Raw genomic sequence first — 15,966 nt, 5'->3', positions numbered from 1 at the left:
CTCTCTCAGAGTGTGGGCCAGGGGTCCGAAGAAGGCCAAGGGCCTTGCCTGTGCAGCCCAGTCGCCAGAAGGCCCCTCCCTTCCAACTCGAAGAAGCCGCTCAGGCGCAGATGCACGTTTCTGGAAGGGCTCGTGGGGATTTTCCAGGAACAACTCCATCCGGCTGGAGAATTCCATTCCCTGCCCTGCTGCTCAGCGTCAGGCTAAGGAGGGGATGTGCCGGCTCATTCTGGTTCTGCCCAGCAGCTCCTGCTTCTCGCCTGCAAGGTCCAGGGCAGGGTGCCCACACCGTATTCTTTTGCTGTTTGCTGTGGAGGGTGAGGGGCCTGCAGCTCTGAGGTCCCGCTAGAGTCCTTGGCACAGGACAGTGCTGGGCACACTGTTGTTCCTCTTCAGACCCCCACCCCTTCCAGAGACAATCCTTTTTCTTTATGCAACATGGTGTCCTAGCAATTTCCCTGGAGCCAGCCCTTGCCTTCAGAGTCACCCCAGATAAACATGGGCAAGCCTATGTAGTGGACACCGAGTTGGGGGAAGATGACGCCTGCCCCAGCTCAGGGGTGGGGTTGGGGGTGGGGGTAGGGAAGGGTGTCCGGGCTTGGACAGTGCCTGGGTGAAAGCTCAGAGACTAGGATACACTGTAAGGTTTCTGAGAGGCTGGAACACAGGTTTGAGAGTGTCTGATGGGTACTGAGGTCAAGGGTGGGATTTGAACTAAACTCTGTTATTCGTTGAGCTGGAATTGGACCCCAGCTCCCTCTTAGCCCAGGTTTCTTCCTTCCACAGCTACCTCCACCAGGGTTTTTCCTGGGTTTGGCCAGAAACCTGGGGGAGCCCTCTTGGGGGAGGAGCACTCTTAGGGGAGGACCCTTCTTGGGGGAGGACTAAGCTGGCAACTAGAAATCTCAGACAGATCAGGGTGTTAGAGCTGGGCCCAAGGGGACTCAGCCCAGCTCACCGCAAAGTGGCCACCCTCGGGGATATTCCTGCACCCACAAAATGTACTCTCTGCCCACAGAGGCCCCAGGGAAGTGACAGGACACTACGACCTGCTGGGGGCAAAGTTCTTGCGGGGTCCCAGCCAGGCCTAGGAGACCCCAGACCCACATTTCCATTTTATCTCAACTTCAGCCCAGCACCTGTGCTCTCTCCGGCTTCAGCCACCATCTCCACCCCTGCGAAGGAGAAACAGCCCCCACCCCCCCAAGGTTTATGAGCCAGGGCAGAAGCCTCTGAGAGCCTCATGAGTGGAAAAAGTTACCCAGTTCTAAATCTGCCAGCCTTTGGGTGATCTCATCCCCTTCCCAATATAGTCACAGTCCCCTCCCCCCCAGGCTGGCCCCGGGCCAATGGGGTAAGTCACGAGGGAGCCTGTGGAGGAGGGTGTGTGAGGGCTGGGGGAAGGGTTTTAACCTGGGGTCGCACTGCTCCTTGTGTTCCTAATCTGATTCCTCACCCCTCGTTTACAGTATTGGCATTTAGCAATTTCCTGTCAAATAATAAAGATCATCCACCATCACTTTCTTTTTACTATCACTCGTAAAGTCCACCAGGACGGAAGAACCAGAACTTCTTTGTCCAGCATGTGCACGAAGGACATGTCAGTGGTGTCCAGTTTCTCTTTCTTACAAACACAAGCACGGTGGCCATTTTCGTTCAAATCCCATTGTTCAGCTGCCTGACCCTCCCTCCCCCTCCCTCTCTCTCAGAATTCTGACAGGTGCTGGTCAGGCAGGAGAGCAGGCTTCATTGGGCAACTGATGAGTGCTGGCCCTCCCCCTGGCCAGAGGTGCCAGGCCCAGGGCAGGGAGGGGCATCGGAGACCAGTCCAAGGCCAAGGGGCCAGAGAAGCAGGCAGACTGTGGTTTGCTGATCCCTCCCGCCTGCTTAAGGCTTGCTCCACCCCCTAGCGTCCACCTGCTCTTGCCCTTGAAACCCCGTAGGCCACACTGACTGGGGACACAGGGAAAGGCCGCAAACGGGGTCTGTCCTGTGTTAACGTCCACACAGCCCCATCCCGGGCTCGAGCAGAGGGCCCAGCCTCAAGATGGGACGCCCCCCACAGTCCATCCAACTCACATCTTGCCTAGTGTTTCTCCAGTTTCTACTAAAATGTTTCCATGGACCGACAGCTCACTCCTTCCTGCCAGGCTTTCGGAAAGCAGATAGGGCAGGTGTTTTTTTGTCAAATGAATAAATATTCAACAGAATTGAAAGACTGCTTAGCAATTGCATGAAAGCTAAGCAAAAACTTTGGAGTCAAACACCAGCGTTCAAAACTCAGCTCAGCATTTACTTGTTTTGTGACCTTGAGCACATCATTTGACCTTTCCAAACTCAGTTTCACCATCTGTAAAATGGGTTCATAATACTTGCCTTTGACGATAGTGAGATTTACTATAATGAATTGGCTCATGTGATTATGGAGGCTGAGACGTTCCCTGATCTGCTGTCTCGGAGCTGGAGGCCCAGGAAAGCCAGTGATGTGGTTCCACTCTGAACACAAAGGCCCAGGAACCAGAGAAGCCAATGGTGTAAGTCCTGGTATGAGTCCAAATGCCTGAGAACCGGGAGCACCAGACGTCCAAGGGTGGAAGTGGGTGTTCCAGCTCAACAAGCAGCAAACTTTCCTCCTGCCTTTTTGCTCTGTTCCGTCAGTGGATAGCATGATGTCCACCGACTTCTTTACTCAGTCTATTGATTCAAATGCTAATATTTTCCAGAAGCATTCTCACAGCCACACTCAGAAATATTTTTTTCCTAGTTCTCTAGGCATCCCTTAACCCAGGGAAATTAACAAGACTAACCATCACAACCTTCTATCAGATTCATCAGTTATCAAGACTCTGCTGCACATTAGCTTTGCCAATCTCTAGTGGCACTTAATTATTGTATTCTATTGGTTATAAGCAAATTGCTAAGTCCTCCCCTCCCCCGACCCAGATTCAAGAGGAGGGGAAATATTGATAGACCCCCAACTCTTGATTCAAGGAGTATTTGTGGTCCTCCTCAAAACCACAACAAGGAACAAGAGGTGGAGGGTTCCAATTCCATCTTCAGGGTAACCAGGGGCTCACACTTGGAAGAGTGACTCCAGTTTGTGGGGAAAGAGTGGAGCTCTTTCTCTTTTCTGCTCCTTCATCCTTGTGTGACTATAGTACCCACACAGCCTGCGGAGGAGGATTCTGAGCTTTCTCCCTAGGGTGATGGGGAGCCACGAAAGAAGTCAGAGCAGAAGAGTGACATGCTCAGATTTGAGTCTGACCATGATCGTTCTGACTGCTGTGTATTGCGTGGGAATGACTGGGGGGTGGGAGGTAGCTGTTGTTTGGAGTGGGCAGGGATAAAGGTGGTTTGGATCATTCTTGGGGCTGGGACAGGGGGCGGGCAGGAGGGAATGAACCCTAGAGCTGTGGGGAGAGTGGCTGCGGGACCGGCTGCAGGGACTAGAGGGGGTGGGGGTGGGGAAGGTTCAGAGTTATGGGGCAGTCCACAGAAGGGGCACCCACATTGGGGGAAACTGGAAAAGGTGGCAGCCACTCCCCCACCACCTGCAGCACACCTTGGGACCCCAGCAACCTCTTCCCCACAAGGCAGGGCTGAGTGACCGACCACAGGGCAGGGTCCTTTTCCCGTACCGCATCCCAAGGACGTCCAGGGTCTGGTGAGGCTCCCTGAGGGTGTTCCAGGTCACAGTCCCAGGGGACACTGCTCCACCTAGGGGTGAGCTTCGGGGCCTCACCTTCTCAGGAACACCACTGCAGCTGTCGCTGACGCCACCATGGCCGGATGGCGACATCTAGAGGCAGCCTCCTGCTTTGTGTTGCTTTATCACAGATTCCCATGGCAAAGGGCCTGTGCCCTTAGTGTTCTTGTCAGGATATCCTTTGGGGTTTAGTGATCAAGCCTCCAGACAGAATTGGAAGAGGCCCAGCTCTCTTGCATGCCAAGGCACGGAGAAGGCCAGCACAGCCCCTGGGACCCCAAGTGAGCCCATGGAACTCTCCCCTACAATAAGTCACCCCGGCAGCTCAGACAGCTCCTCGCAAACCCAATTCCACCTCCACCTCCCCTTCCTTCCGGCCTGCCCTGTGTCCTGAGTCCCAGGTAACAATATATGATGGCCCCGGCTTTTTCCAGTGACCGTTTTTAAGCTAACTGTTCATTTCCACCCATCCTTACCCACGGTCTTTTCTGGTACCAGACACTCCTCACCCCCTCTTCACTTCCATGCCACCCTTGGCAGCTTCCCTCCTGCTTCTCTGATCTCTTTTTTGCTGGTTCCTTTTAATCTGTCCCTCTCAGTCGTCTGTCCGTCCATCCATCCATCCAACCACCCCTCCCTCCATCTGCCCCCCATCCTTCCTCATTCATTCTATAATCAGCTGGACAAGGGGCTGAACCTGATGTCACAGGGATGGGGGTAGAGAAGAGAGAAACAGGACAAATGTTTGCCAGCACCTGCAAGGAAAGTGGGGGGCTTGAGGTAGGACTTTCTGTGCTGCTCCCCACCTCCATGCCAGTGAAGAACAAGACATGCCCATAATCCTTTCTGAGGTTGCTGCATGGCCTTGCTCACTTCATCATTCCTGGAGACCTCCTTGGATGGGCTCCTCCTTGACCACCAGCCATGTGTGGGTAGCTCCCCCTCAGCCTTCACTGCAGCTCTCACTGCCACATCCACGAATGTCTCCAGAGCCCGTCCCCAGACCTGCTGGGCTGGACTCACCCCTGTGCTCCTTTACCCGGTCTGGCCCCTGCCCATCCCCCTTGTGCCCAGTGTCCTGGGCTTCTGAGCTCCAGCTGGATGGCGCCACCCTTGGCCAGCTCAGCATGCCTGGCTCTGGAGCACATACATTTGTGTGGGGTGGACTGGACAGAGCAGCTCATGGCAGACATTCCTTCTGGTCATCTGCTGCAGGGAGAATGGGGTTGGGCCAGCGAGGGCTCTCCAGAATCCCAGAAAGGCGGGGAGAGTTAAGATCTGAGACAGAGTCGGCTTTGGAAAGCCCCCTGCGGACTGTTTTCCGGGGGCAGGGGTAAGTAACATGGTTGGCCAACTTATCTCCTTGCCAGCGAAGGTCAGAAGTGGAGACTCTGGTCCCCTCACTCTCTGTGCTCCTCCCAGACAGGCGATTTTCCATGTGGAGCAGGTCAGGTCAGGGGCCAAAGGGGCAAAGACAGTCGGACCCACAGGAGTCCGAAAAAGTTTCGCCCATCCCAGAGGCAGCTGCCTGGCATGCCCACCACCCACAATTCAGAGGGTCACCAGCCTGGGAACTACTTAAGGGCATTTAGTAACATCAAATAAAATGAAAACAAAGTTCTAGAGGTAAAGAAAAAAAGTTTAAGTTTTTCCACCTCTAGTTAAAGAGCCCAAAGAGCTTGATTTTTAAAATTTAATTCTCACTGTTTTCCCTCTATTTTTATCATGTTCCAAAATAATGACATTGAAATGTACATGTTAAGTATATCTAGCTCCCTTTCAGCACTTCTCTGCCCCATCTCCAACCACTCTGGGCCAACACTGGGCAATAAGAGATGTTTTGTGAATTACTATTTCTTTCTGAGAGCCAATCATAGGGCAAGTGCTGACACCTCCAATCTGCCCGACCACGGTGTCAGGGGAAGTTTCTCAACCTCCCTGTTTTATGATGTTAAAAAGAGGGAAACAGCCTCAAGTTTCAAGTCAGACTCCTCAAGTCAGACCTTAGATACTCCCTTTTCCACCATTCTGTCCCCAAATCTGCTCCTCCTCAAGGCCCAATATAACCTCCCTAACTCACACTAAAGTGTTAATGACTAGTGTTAATAACATTATTAATTAACAATAATGTATTTTCATTTTAAGAAGCATCCATTAGAGCAGTCCTTATGAGCTGTATCCCTCTAGTGGGGGTGAGGTAGAGTGGGGCTCTTTTTTTTTTTTTTAGAGAGAGGAAAAAGGAGGGAGAATGAGAAGAGATGGACAGAAACATACACGTGAAAGAGATACATAGATCAGTTGCCTCTTGTATGGAATCAAACTGGTAACCTTTCGCTTTGCTTTGCTTGACAACGCCCTAAAACTGAGCCACACCAGTCAGGGCTGAAGGGGGTCTTTAACTCTAGGTAGCTGCCTAGACTTTTCCCCAAAGCTGGCTCTGCATTTAAGATGAAGGAATAATCGAATTGCCCTGACTGGTATGGCTCAGTGGTTGAGTACCAGCCTGTGAACCAAAGGGTTACCAGGTCGATTCCCAGTCAGGGCACATGCCTGGGTTGCAGGCCAGGTTCCCATGGAGGGCATGCAAGAGACAACCACACATGGATGTTTCTCTCCCGTTCTTTCTCCTTCCCTTCCCCTCTGTAAAAATAAATTTAAAATCTTTAAAAAAAAGATTAATGAATAATTTAAGATTTAACAGGCTCATTTAAATGATGTGAAATCCCAGCAGACAGGTCTTGGAACTGAGTGTGTGGAAACCCTCACAACAAAGGCCTTCACTTCCTTTTCCTTCTTTTCTTTGCAGGTCCTCATGCACATGATTAACACTAATGACTTCCTATGTGGCCAGCAGCCACCAAAAACTTGCTGAGAAAACTTGTCTTTTAGGTAGATTCTTTTTTTTTTCCCTAGTGGATTCTTGAACGGACTAAAATGTTCCATGGCCAGATAAAGGTAGTGAAATCTGAGGCCAGGGCTGGCCTCCCCCAGTGCCACAAAGACCTAAAAAATAACATTCAAAACAAAGGACACCAAACTGCATTTTCCCTCTTTTATTTACAAGTTTCATTTAAATATCTCTAATGGTTAGAAAATCAATGTCAAATATATGAACACTGGTACACAGCTTAAAATACAAACGTTAGTAAATATAAAGAACACGGTTAAGAATTTTTCCAAGTAAATGCTTGATTAAGAACTATTTTCCAGGAGAATGGAAGCAAGGGTGGGGGAGGTGGGTTTGGCTGGGGTTGGGTTGGAGGGAGTGGTTAGGGGAAAATGCAGACAACTGTAATTGAATGACAATAAAATAATTATTAAAAAAAGAACTAGTTTCCAGGAGGCAGGGTGGCTAGGTGCTCCAGGCGTAGAGCACAGCGCCTCAGCCTGGCTGCACAGCAGTCCGAACGTGCTTCCCACTCAGTGACACACACAGCAGCTTGCAGGACGAGCTTGCAGGACGAGCTTGCAGGACGAGCGGTACCACCAGTCTGTATACCCCAGGTCCAAAGCTATATTGGGGCCTTTTCTGTCATGGGAAAGAGTCGCATTCTAGAAAACATGAAGCACTTTAAGATGCAACTAGGATGGCTCAGTTCTGGGACATTCTGGTTTAACCTGGGAAGTTAAGCTTCCCTCAAACTGTCAATGGATAGACATCGCCAAAGGCTAATGGGCAAGACTCAAGCCAGACTCATTCTGAACACATTTTCTTGTTCTATACAATTAATTTATCTCTTTTATTAACTCATTTGAACTGTTTATATTTCATTTATATGTAAAAGGTGCCAATCAATTGTGTCTAACCTGAACTTTACCCAGTGTGCCCAAGACCAGGGATCTTTTAGGCCAATCATACTTCTGAGAGACATGTTTATACGTTAACATACCTCAAAGTATATATTTTCTTATAATAAATTAGCTTTAATGTTACAATTAACATCTCAGAAAACTGAAGTTATTACATCAAGTTATTACATCTCAGTAATAACTTTACCTAGCATACTAATTTGAATTTAGAACTAATACCATCTTCCTTACCCATTTTGACCAATCCCTAGAATCAGCAGACACTTTATTTACATATAAAATACCTAAATTAGGTCAATTATTACCAAAGTTTCTTACCTAAAATAATAAATATGTAATTAAAGCACCAAAGCATACTTTTTAAAGTTTATTTTAGAAATCTTATTATAAAAGGAGTGGTAAATGCTTTGGAAGACCTGACAAGTACACCCTCTCAATCCCACTGTCCTCAGGCAGTAGCCCATGTGCCGTAGGAGTGAGAGAGGGGAAGGGAGAATAATAATAGAGGGAGAGAAATATCGATGTGAAAGAGGTACATCAATCGGCTGCCTCTTGTACGTGCCCCAGCTGGTGACCAAACCCTCAGCCTAGGTATGTACCCTGACCAGAAATCAAACTGATGACCTTTCGTCCTGCACAACAGTTCTGCCAATGACAGCAGAACTGTGGTCAGAGAGACCCACACTGGGGTCTAACCAGGGGGTACCCCTTCAAGCATTTGTGGGAAGCACTGATGGAGTTCACAGTGGAAAAAGGCAGACTAAACTGGCCTTTTTCCTCTCAATATACCCATTAGAAGGCAGGAAATCTATTAGGCAGAGAAAAAACAGATATGCTTGGAGAAACAGTTGGGAAGTCTATATTCTCTCAGCTGTCCCACAAGTTACTGAATCAGATACATTTATGATCATACCAGATGCAAAGCAGGATTCATGCTCTGTAATTCAGGTAAATGCTCTGAGGGTGTGCCAGGGTTTAGTGGGCATGAAGAACAAAGGTTGTCAGACAAGCAATCTTTGGCTCTAGCAACAAACCTTCACGTGAACAGAATAGTGGTGATTCACATTTTATTTATGAGTTAAGAGCTAAATTAGAAGGAATAATAATGGCTTCAGAACCAAGGCTTGGCCCTGGCCAGGTAGCTCGGTTGGTTGGAACATTGTCCCACTATGCCGAGGCTGCAGGCTCTGTCCCTGGTCAAGGCACATACAAGAATCAACCAATGAATGCATAAATAAGTGAAACAAAAAAAGTGGTTTTTTTTCTCTCTAAAAAATCAGTTAAAGAAAAATCCAAAAGAACCAAAGCTTAAACACTTAAAAGACAATTTCTTAGATGAAGCCGTTATCACTAACCAGTTGCACTGGAAAATGTACAGGGAAATGTCCCCAAGCTAGAGTATCCCAACACTTGAATGACTGTCACTGGGACATGGACAAAAATGAGGAAGTCAATCCTAGTTCTAGTTATTTGCTTTTCCTTCAGTGGATGGCACGGTGGGTGTGGGATGAGGAGAAGGATCAACTAATATAGTGCAGAAAGGTAAACATGTCAGTTTTGTGGGATTATATTTGTATTTCCATTTAGGGACACATTTCCTGTTGTTTAAATGCCACCTAATTCATACCATGAAGTCCTCTCCCAAAAAGGACCCATGTGGTTTAATTTTCCAACAGACACAAGTCTGTGCAGCCCACAGAAGCCATTACAGGTTATATTTATTTTTGCCACAACTCCTGTACTATTTATGATCCAGTTCCTAAGGAGTAACAATGTGATTTATTCCACATTCCATGGACAAGTCTCCCATCCGACAAATCTTCCTGTGCTCTCCTCCCCAACAGGGGGCCTTGGTTAGTGACTATTCTCAGGTACTTCCTGTTTCACGTCTCCAGATTCAGGCTAAATCTTTAGTCTATAATCCACTGCAGAAGCCAGCGCTGCCTAAGCATCTGACACAAGGAGATCACATTTTCTCCTTCCCTGTAACCATTTGAAATGGAAGCATTCTTTACAGTTAGAAGCAGCAGGATGAGGGAGTTCAGCATAGAAAAGGTAGGAAATAACAGAAGAATGTTTGAGAGGTATGATCAGAAAGGTTAAGTGCTATGACTAAATTTCCAGAGGATTAAACCCTGGAGAAAATATTATTAATGCAGGAAAGGCCAGGAGTTCAGGCTTAGACAGAAGTTACCTCCTACTGTGGCTCCAAGGTTCAGGAGGTAGGACCCAGTGGAAAGGACAAAAGTTGCACTAGTAAATTCCGCTGGCCGAGAGGCCGAGGCCCTCTCACCCTCAGCTGAAAATCAAGACAGGTCATTCCATGAATGCTGGCAGCAAGCCTGTTTGCAAGTTTGAAGGCTCAGTTTTAAAAGAAACTAAAATAGAACTACAATGCACCATTACAAAAGGTTTTCACAAGTATAATCACAAAAATGGTTAGAATATTGCATAGACAAGTGTTTTATATCTTTCATAAACCTAGGTCTTAGCAATTTAAAAAACAAACAACCCAAACCCCCTTTCATAGTCGAGAAGTCCATGATTGTGAATTGAGGAGAATTATCAAGTTTGTAGATTTTGTAGCAAAACCTTAGAAGATCCTGAAGTTCTCCATATGATTAGAATCATCATTAAATTTACCCTTTGGAGGCTCAGGTTGAGTTTCATGTGTCTTTATAAAAGGATTTGGGCTACATGAGCCCAAGCCAACTCTGCGTCTCTGTGTTCTGTCCTCTCTTTATAGAAGAGGTGACCAAAACACACAGGGACATGAAATTACTGCTATTGTTTTTAAACTTAGGCAGTTTCCCCACCCTCTACCCCTCACATTAGTTTATTATTAAGCAAGAAATACCTGACTGCCCTTTTAACAGTAAGGTTTGAATAGCCAGTTTAAGAGTAACTGAAAATATCTTAGAAGAACATTTAAGTTAACCTTGGCAATAGGATGGGAGATTCTTAACCTCCCTTGTAATATGCATCAATTGAGTCTGAGTTAAAATACACCACAGTGACAGTGATATCATCCCTGTACATCCTCGCCAAGTCCTCTGGCAATGTCAGCATCGCAGTCAGCCGCTCTGGCTCCAGTTCTCCGTACTCATTGCTCCCTATGGCATGCCTGATCAGACGTGTGGCTGCATTTTGGTCGGCAGAGTGAAGCCCCTGGGCTTTCCTCTGCAGTAGCAGGCTTTGCATGAGTCCCAGGTTGGTGGGTCTCTGGGCCAGGTCTGGCTTGTGTCGACCTGCTTCACTTAGGTGCTCTACCACCAGCCTCACCACATCCTCATTGTCTAGTAGATCCCATAGGCCATCGGAGGCCAGCACAAGAAACTTATCCTGGGGCCTCAGCCTGTGATAGGTGACCTCTGGCTTAGCAGTCAGGTAGGGTGGAGTGTAATAGTTTGGGGGGGTGAACTGGCAAATGTTGAGGGCCTCAGTGTCAAAGCCCCTTTCCAGGACGCTGCGCTGCAGCTCTTTACTCCACTTTAGCTGCACATCCCCGAATGCCCTGCAGGGCATGAGCACCCCCAGCAGCCTGTCGTCTATAATGATTGTCCTGTCTTCTGACTCAGGATGCTCTCTCTTTAGCCGTGACAGCTCAGCCTGGTTCCAGGCATTGTGGTCATGGGTAAGGGGCAGACAAGACCACATGCCATTATCATCCTGGACTCCAAGAATGGCCCGGCAGTCACCAGCATTTGCTACATGCAAGTGAACCCCATCAACATGGGCCATGCAAGCTGTTGCTCCAGAGAAAGCAACCTGGAGAGAAAGGTTCCTTGTCATCTCATCTTCCAGAGGGGCCTGGATTTCCAGCGAGATGTCAGAATCCAGTCTCTGGAAGGAGTGCATTAATGCTTCCTTAATGTTCAATCCCATTTCCATGTGCAGGTCAAGCAACTCCTGCCAGTAGACCCGGAGGTGATCAAGGTGCACTGATGTGACATCCTTATAGATACTATCCCCTGGGTGCTTAAGCCACTGTAGGATGGGCAGCATGGGCTTCATGCTTTCCATTGCTCCCTCCATCTGCTCCAAGGTCTGCTGAGACATCAGTGACACTGCCACGTAGTAGAAGAGCCTCTCACTTACTGCTTGAGCACATGCATGGCCACCATGTCCATCAAAGACACCAAACATCAGTCCATTGGTCTGCAGGCAGGAGGCAACACCTCGCCGGTCTTCCACTGGGGAGTTGGCAGCCAGCTGGTTGCTCTCAAATCTCAACACCGAATTTGGGACTCCGCTGACGAGGTTAAGAATTTTGTGGACGGACTCACCAGCTCGTAGCACTTCATTTACCTGCTCGGGGCTGAGCTGTAGGTGGAAATCATCTTCCTCTGTCGATGTGTGTCTGTAGGCTTTTGGCAGAGCAAAACTACCACATTGGGCATTGTTTTTTAGGGTGGTTGGTGCCCAGGAAAAGAGCGTCCATTTTGATTTATTCCTACTTGAGGAATACCTTGAATATAAACGCCTGCTCCCATGTAATGTGGCAATGCTGTTTCTTGCAGAATTTAAGATCCAGTAGGACACAGTACTTGACATTCTGAAACTATATCAGCAAATATGTTCCTTCAGCAAAAGGCTTTTTTTCAACCTGAAAATTAAAGAGTTTAAAAAAGTTTCAAATTTAGTTTCTCAATAATAATGACTTCTGAAAACATTTAATTTGCTATTACCCTGAACAAAAGTCATTTAAGGTGAACTATTTAAAAGAGTTGACTAAACTCAAAATATGTAAGCACATTTCTGTACCTCTCATTATGACACATAAACACATCCCAGAAAATGTGAAAAACAGGATTTATATATACTCCCCACTCTTAAAGGCCCACCATGGGCTTTCCCACGGAGCTCACTCATTCCTCACAGGGGTCCTAGGGACCCATTTCCCTCGCTGCAGCCCAGCATCTAGCTCCCAGGCTCACTCTCCCCAGCAGACTCTAAGGTTCTGCTTTCCTACTAAGCTCCATGAATTCAGGAACCATGACTGCCTTACCAGGGGCTTTCCAGGGCCCAGCCCTGTACCTGGCACACAACAAGTCTTTAAATATTGGCTAAATGTGGATTTTTAAAGGCCCCATCGCATACTAGGTCTAACACTAGCTGTTTGGCATCAGACACAGTGCTGAAGCTCCAGTTGTCCATTGGTGGGATGGGAATACTAGTCTCCTAAGGTTTTGTGAGGATTTTAAAAAATAGACCCTTCTGCTAAAAAAAAAGAGGTAGTTATTACTTTTATCATTAGGTGTATTATCCTCCAGTCATTCTGTACACATTTTTATATAGTTGTAACAACAACTTTGAATCCAGTTTTCTTGTTAAGAGCATTTTATTCATGATATTACATTTCATGGATGTGTAATATCCCATTTTGGTATAAACAATCACAATTTATTTAACTGTTCTCTATTGTTGGGGATATGAAGGTCATTTCCACAGCCATTGATAAAACACCAAACTGCACTGCCTTGTCCATCAACCTTTTCCCTACTTAGATTTTATCCTCCTTTCTTCCCAAAGAAGAAATTAGTAGGTCAAAGAGTGTAGATGTACTGCCAAACTAATTTCCAAAAGGTTCACATCTGCCTCAGCAAAGGCATGAAGCAAACAGTTTCCCAGCACCTTCCACAGCCTTTGTGGTATTTTGCCTTAGACAAAAACAAAAACAAACAAAAAAAACAACAAACAAACAACAAAAAATCTTGCTCTATTTCCTACTTCCTATTTTCTAGAGTGACCCGGGAGAAAGAGCGTTTCCCACGTGTTTTCGGATTTTGTTTAATAATCCTGCCCACCCCGGGTTGCCCGTTGAGGTATCTGAGAGCTCCCAGAACTGACAGGATCGTCCTCCTTTCCCCCTAGTCCACCCCGCTGAACTTGGGGCAGGAGAAGCGGGTCAGGGTGAACAGAGGGCGCCTACCCCTCCCCCCACCGCCCCGGACCCTGCAGAAAAGCCAGGCATCGGGGCTCCACGAAAGGCTGTCTGCCTGCCGCAGCCCCGAACCAAACAATTTCGCGTATGCAAAGGAAACAAACGGGTCCCAAGTTCAAGTCGCTGACCCACGTTTTCGTAGATAAGAGGGAGGTCTCCTGAGTCCAGCCCGGCCGGATCTCCATCAAACCGAGCGCGGCCACGTCCCTAAGCCCCAGCTTCCCAGCTTGTAAAACACGCGGATTCAGTCGAGACACTACGCTCCCAGAGCTATTACGCGGACCAAAGTACCTAGCTAGTGCCTCGCTACGCAGCAAGGGTCCTTGGCTAGTCGCGAGCCCACGTGGCGGTGGCGCGAGTGGGATGACCATGGCTCTGAGCCCAGCTCTTCCCAGCCGGCTGCGGGCCCGCCCCCTCACCTCACCTTCACCTCACCTCGTCTCACCACGCCTCACCTCACCTCCACTCCGCTCTCCACCCCATCACCTGAGCTGATGCCGTGAGCGTGGGCGGCCCAGACGCTGGCCAGGCCAGGTGGGGGTGAGAAGCGTCCATAACCCGGGCGGGTCCCCTTCCCAACCACGGACCTTGGCACTACTCTCACCGGCCCGCGCCTCTGCCGCGGGGATCCGTCCCGGCCGAGCCACGCCTGCGTAGAGTGCTGCGCTGCAGACGCCAAACCGCACCTCAGTAAGCTACCAGTGCAACTCAAGAAGGAAGCGTCCTCTCGCCAGCCTTTATTGGTTCATCTACGGAGGCGGGCCCTTGACAGACAGGGGAATTGCCCAATGGCTGATGAGGAAGAGAGGGCGGGCAGAAGGGGCGGACCTGGAGGGGCCAAATCCGGTTTCCCCCCACTTACCCGCTACTCGCCCTGAGGGGCTGTGATCCAGAGTAGGTTGAGAGTAGGGCTGCGTGCAGGTCCCTGCAATCACGTATTTGATGTGGCTGAGCACTCCACTACTGACCGCCCCGACTCTGCATACGCGAAACCGGGTAACCTTTCCGATTGCTTACTGTTGTTTGTGATACCCTAGCAGGGGTGTCCAACCCGCATGCCGCGTGCGGCCCAGGATGGCTATGAATGTGACCCAACACAAAATCGCAAATTTATTGAAAGCCTTTTATTTTTGCTCATCGGTTTTTATTAGTGTTTGTGTTTTTAATGTGTGACCCAAGACATCTCTTCTTCCAATGTGGCCCAGAGACGTCAAAAGGTTGGACAGCCCTGCTACCACTTCCTCTCCATTTCTGGGCCAACCGGTCCAGACTCCTCCCAAGCACCACATCCTTATATTCAACCACCTGGACGCCTCTCGCTGGAGGCCCGTTTGTGACTCAAACACAACTTGCCCCAAACTCATTTTCCTGCCAAATCAGCTTTCCCCTCCTCCTCTCACCCAGTAATGGCCCCATTATCTGCCTAGAGAGCCAAGCTAGAAACTTGGGAGTCACCTCCACTCCCTCTTCCTCACTCCCATCCCGTTCTCCTGTCAGTTATCTAACACTGTTAATTTTATTCCCTAAATATTTCTCCAGTCCAAACGTTTGCCTCCATCTACTCTACCACCCTATTCCAAGCCTCTCCTCTTGTCTCTACACCTCCAATTTTGACTTGGCTTCAGCCACCCTTCCTCTACGGAGCAGGCAGTGACCCTTCTAGAACTCAGGTTCCTCTTTGAAAGTCTTCATTGGCTCCCGATACTGACCATGGGGCCTTGAACTGACAATTACATCGGCCTGAACACTGACGGTTCCCACAAGTGGTTAGTGGTTGCTAGTTTGAGAAAGGCTGAGAACCATGGCACCAAATACTTATTTCTTCAGTTCTTTCCATTGTGGGATTCCAGTTTTCACCTTCTTCCTTATAAACGGCTTTAACAGAACTCTTCTACTAATTGTGGTTAGGTCAAGTGCAACACCCGCCCCCTCCCCCCCCCCCCCCCCCGGAAGCAAAGGAACATAAGAGATAACCAGAAAAGGCCACTTAGAACCTTGAGAATGTGGTCTTCCAGAAGGAAAACACCCTGGCTTACTTGGGGAGCCTGGCCAGCCCACCTAGACCCAAGGACATGCCAGCCATAAAACTGCTGTTGTCACACTTGCCCCTGTTACGATATTTATAATGCCACTCACCCTTGGCCCTTTCCAGAAGTACTACCATTAAGTCAGACTTTACAAGATCTCTCTTCCTCGATCTGGAGAGGGCTGTTTCAGACTAAAACTAAAAATAACTCGAAGGGATTCTAAATAAGTGGGAGTGTCAATGTAAGTATACAACCTGTAGAGAATTGTAATAAGTTTATTTGAGCTAATACTGATGACATGTGTCAGGGAAGAAGATCTCAAATGCTCCTGAGAATAACAATTTCACAATTTTTTATGCATTTAAAATTAATGAGGGAATGTAAGGAAAAATCCATGAAGATGGAAGAAAGCAAGAATTAGGTGATTATGTGCCTCAAGTGACTGGCCCCATTAGCAATTTATGATTTATTACATCACC

The 15,966-nt window shown here is 48.2% G+C and overlaps 1 protein-coding gene across 2 annotated transcripts; it reads right to left on the bottom strand.

Annotated features, from left to right (window-relative positions):
- Positions 1–6,755: 6,755 nt before the first annotated feature.
- Positions 6,756–14,177, bottom strand: PDP2 (pyruvate dehyrogenase phosphatase catalytic subunit 2). 2 transcript variants are annotated; one of them, XM_036011970.1, is made up of 2 exons: positions 14,065–14,177; positions 6,756–12,122 (listed from the first exon to the last, which is right to left on the bottom strand). In XM_036011970.1, the coding sequence occupies exon 2, from the start codon at positions 12,068–12,070 to the stop codon at positions 10,478–10,480; it is 1,593 nt and encodes a 530-aa protein (XP_035867863.1). In that variant the 5' UTR covers positions 12,071–12,122; positions 14,065–14,177; the 3' UTR covers positions 6,756–10,477. The 2 variants fall into 2 exon arrangements, with proteins under 2 accessions (XP_035867863.1, XP_035867864.1); XM_036011971.1 differs by having other exon boundaries at positions 14,147–14,166.
- Positions 14,178–15,966: the final 1,789 nt, after the last annotated feature.

This window comes from Phyllostomus discolor, chromosome 12, assembly GCF_004126475.2.
Source record: "Phyllostomus discolor isolate MPI-MPIP mPhyDis1 chromosome 12, mPhyDis1.pri.v3, whole genome shotgun sequence".
Classification (NCBI taxonomy): Eukaryota; Metazoa; Chordata; class Mammalia; order Chiroptera; family Phyllostomidae; genus Phyllostomus; species Phyllostomus discolor.
Note: the sequence above shows the minus strand (reverse complement) of the source record. Positions and strands in the feature narration are given on the sequence as shown.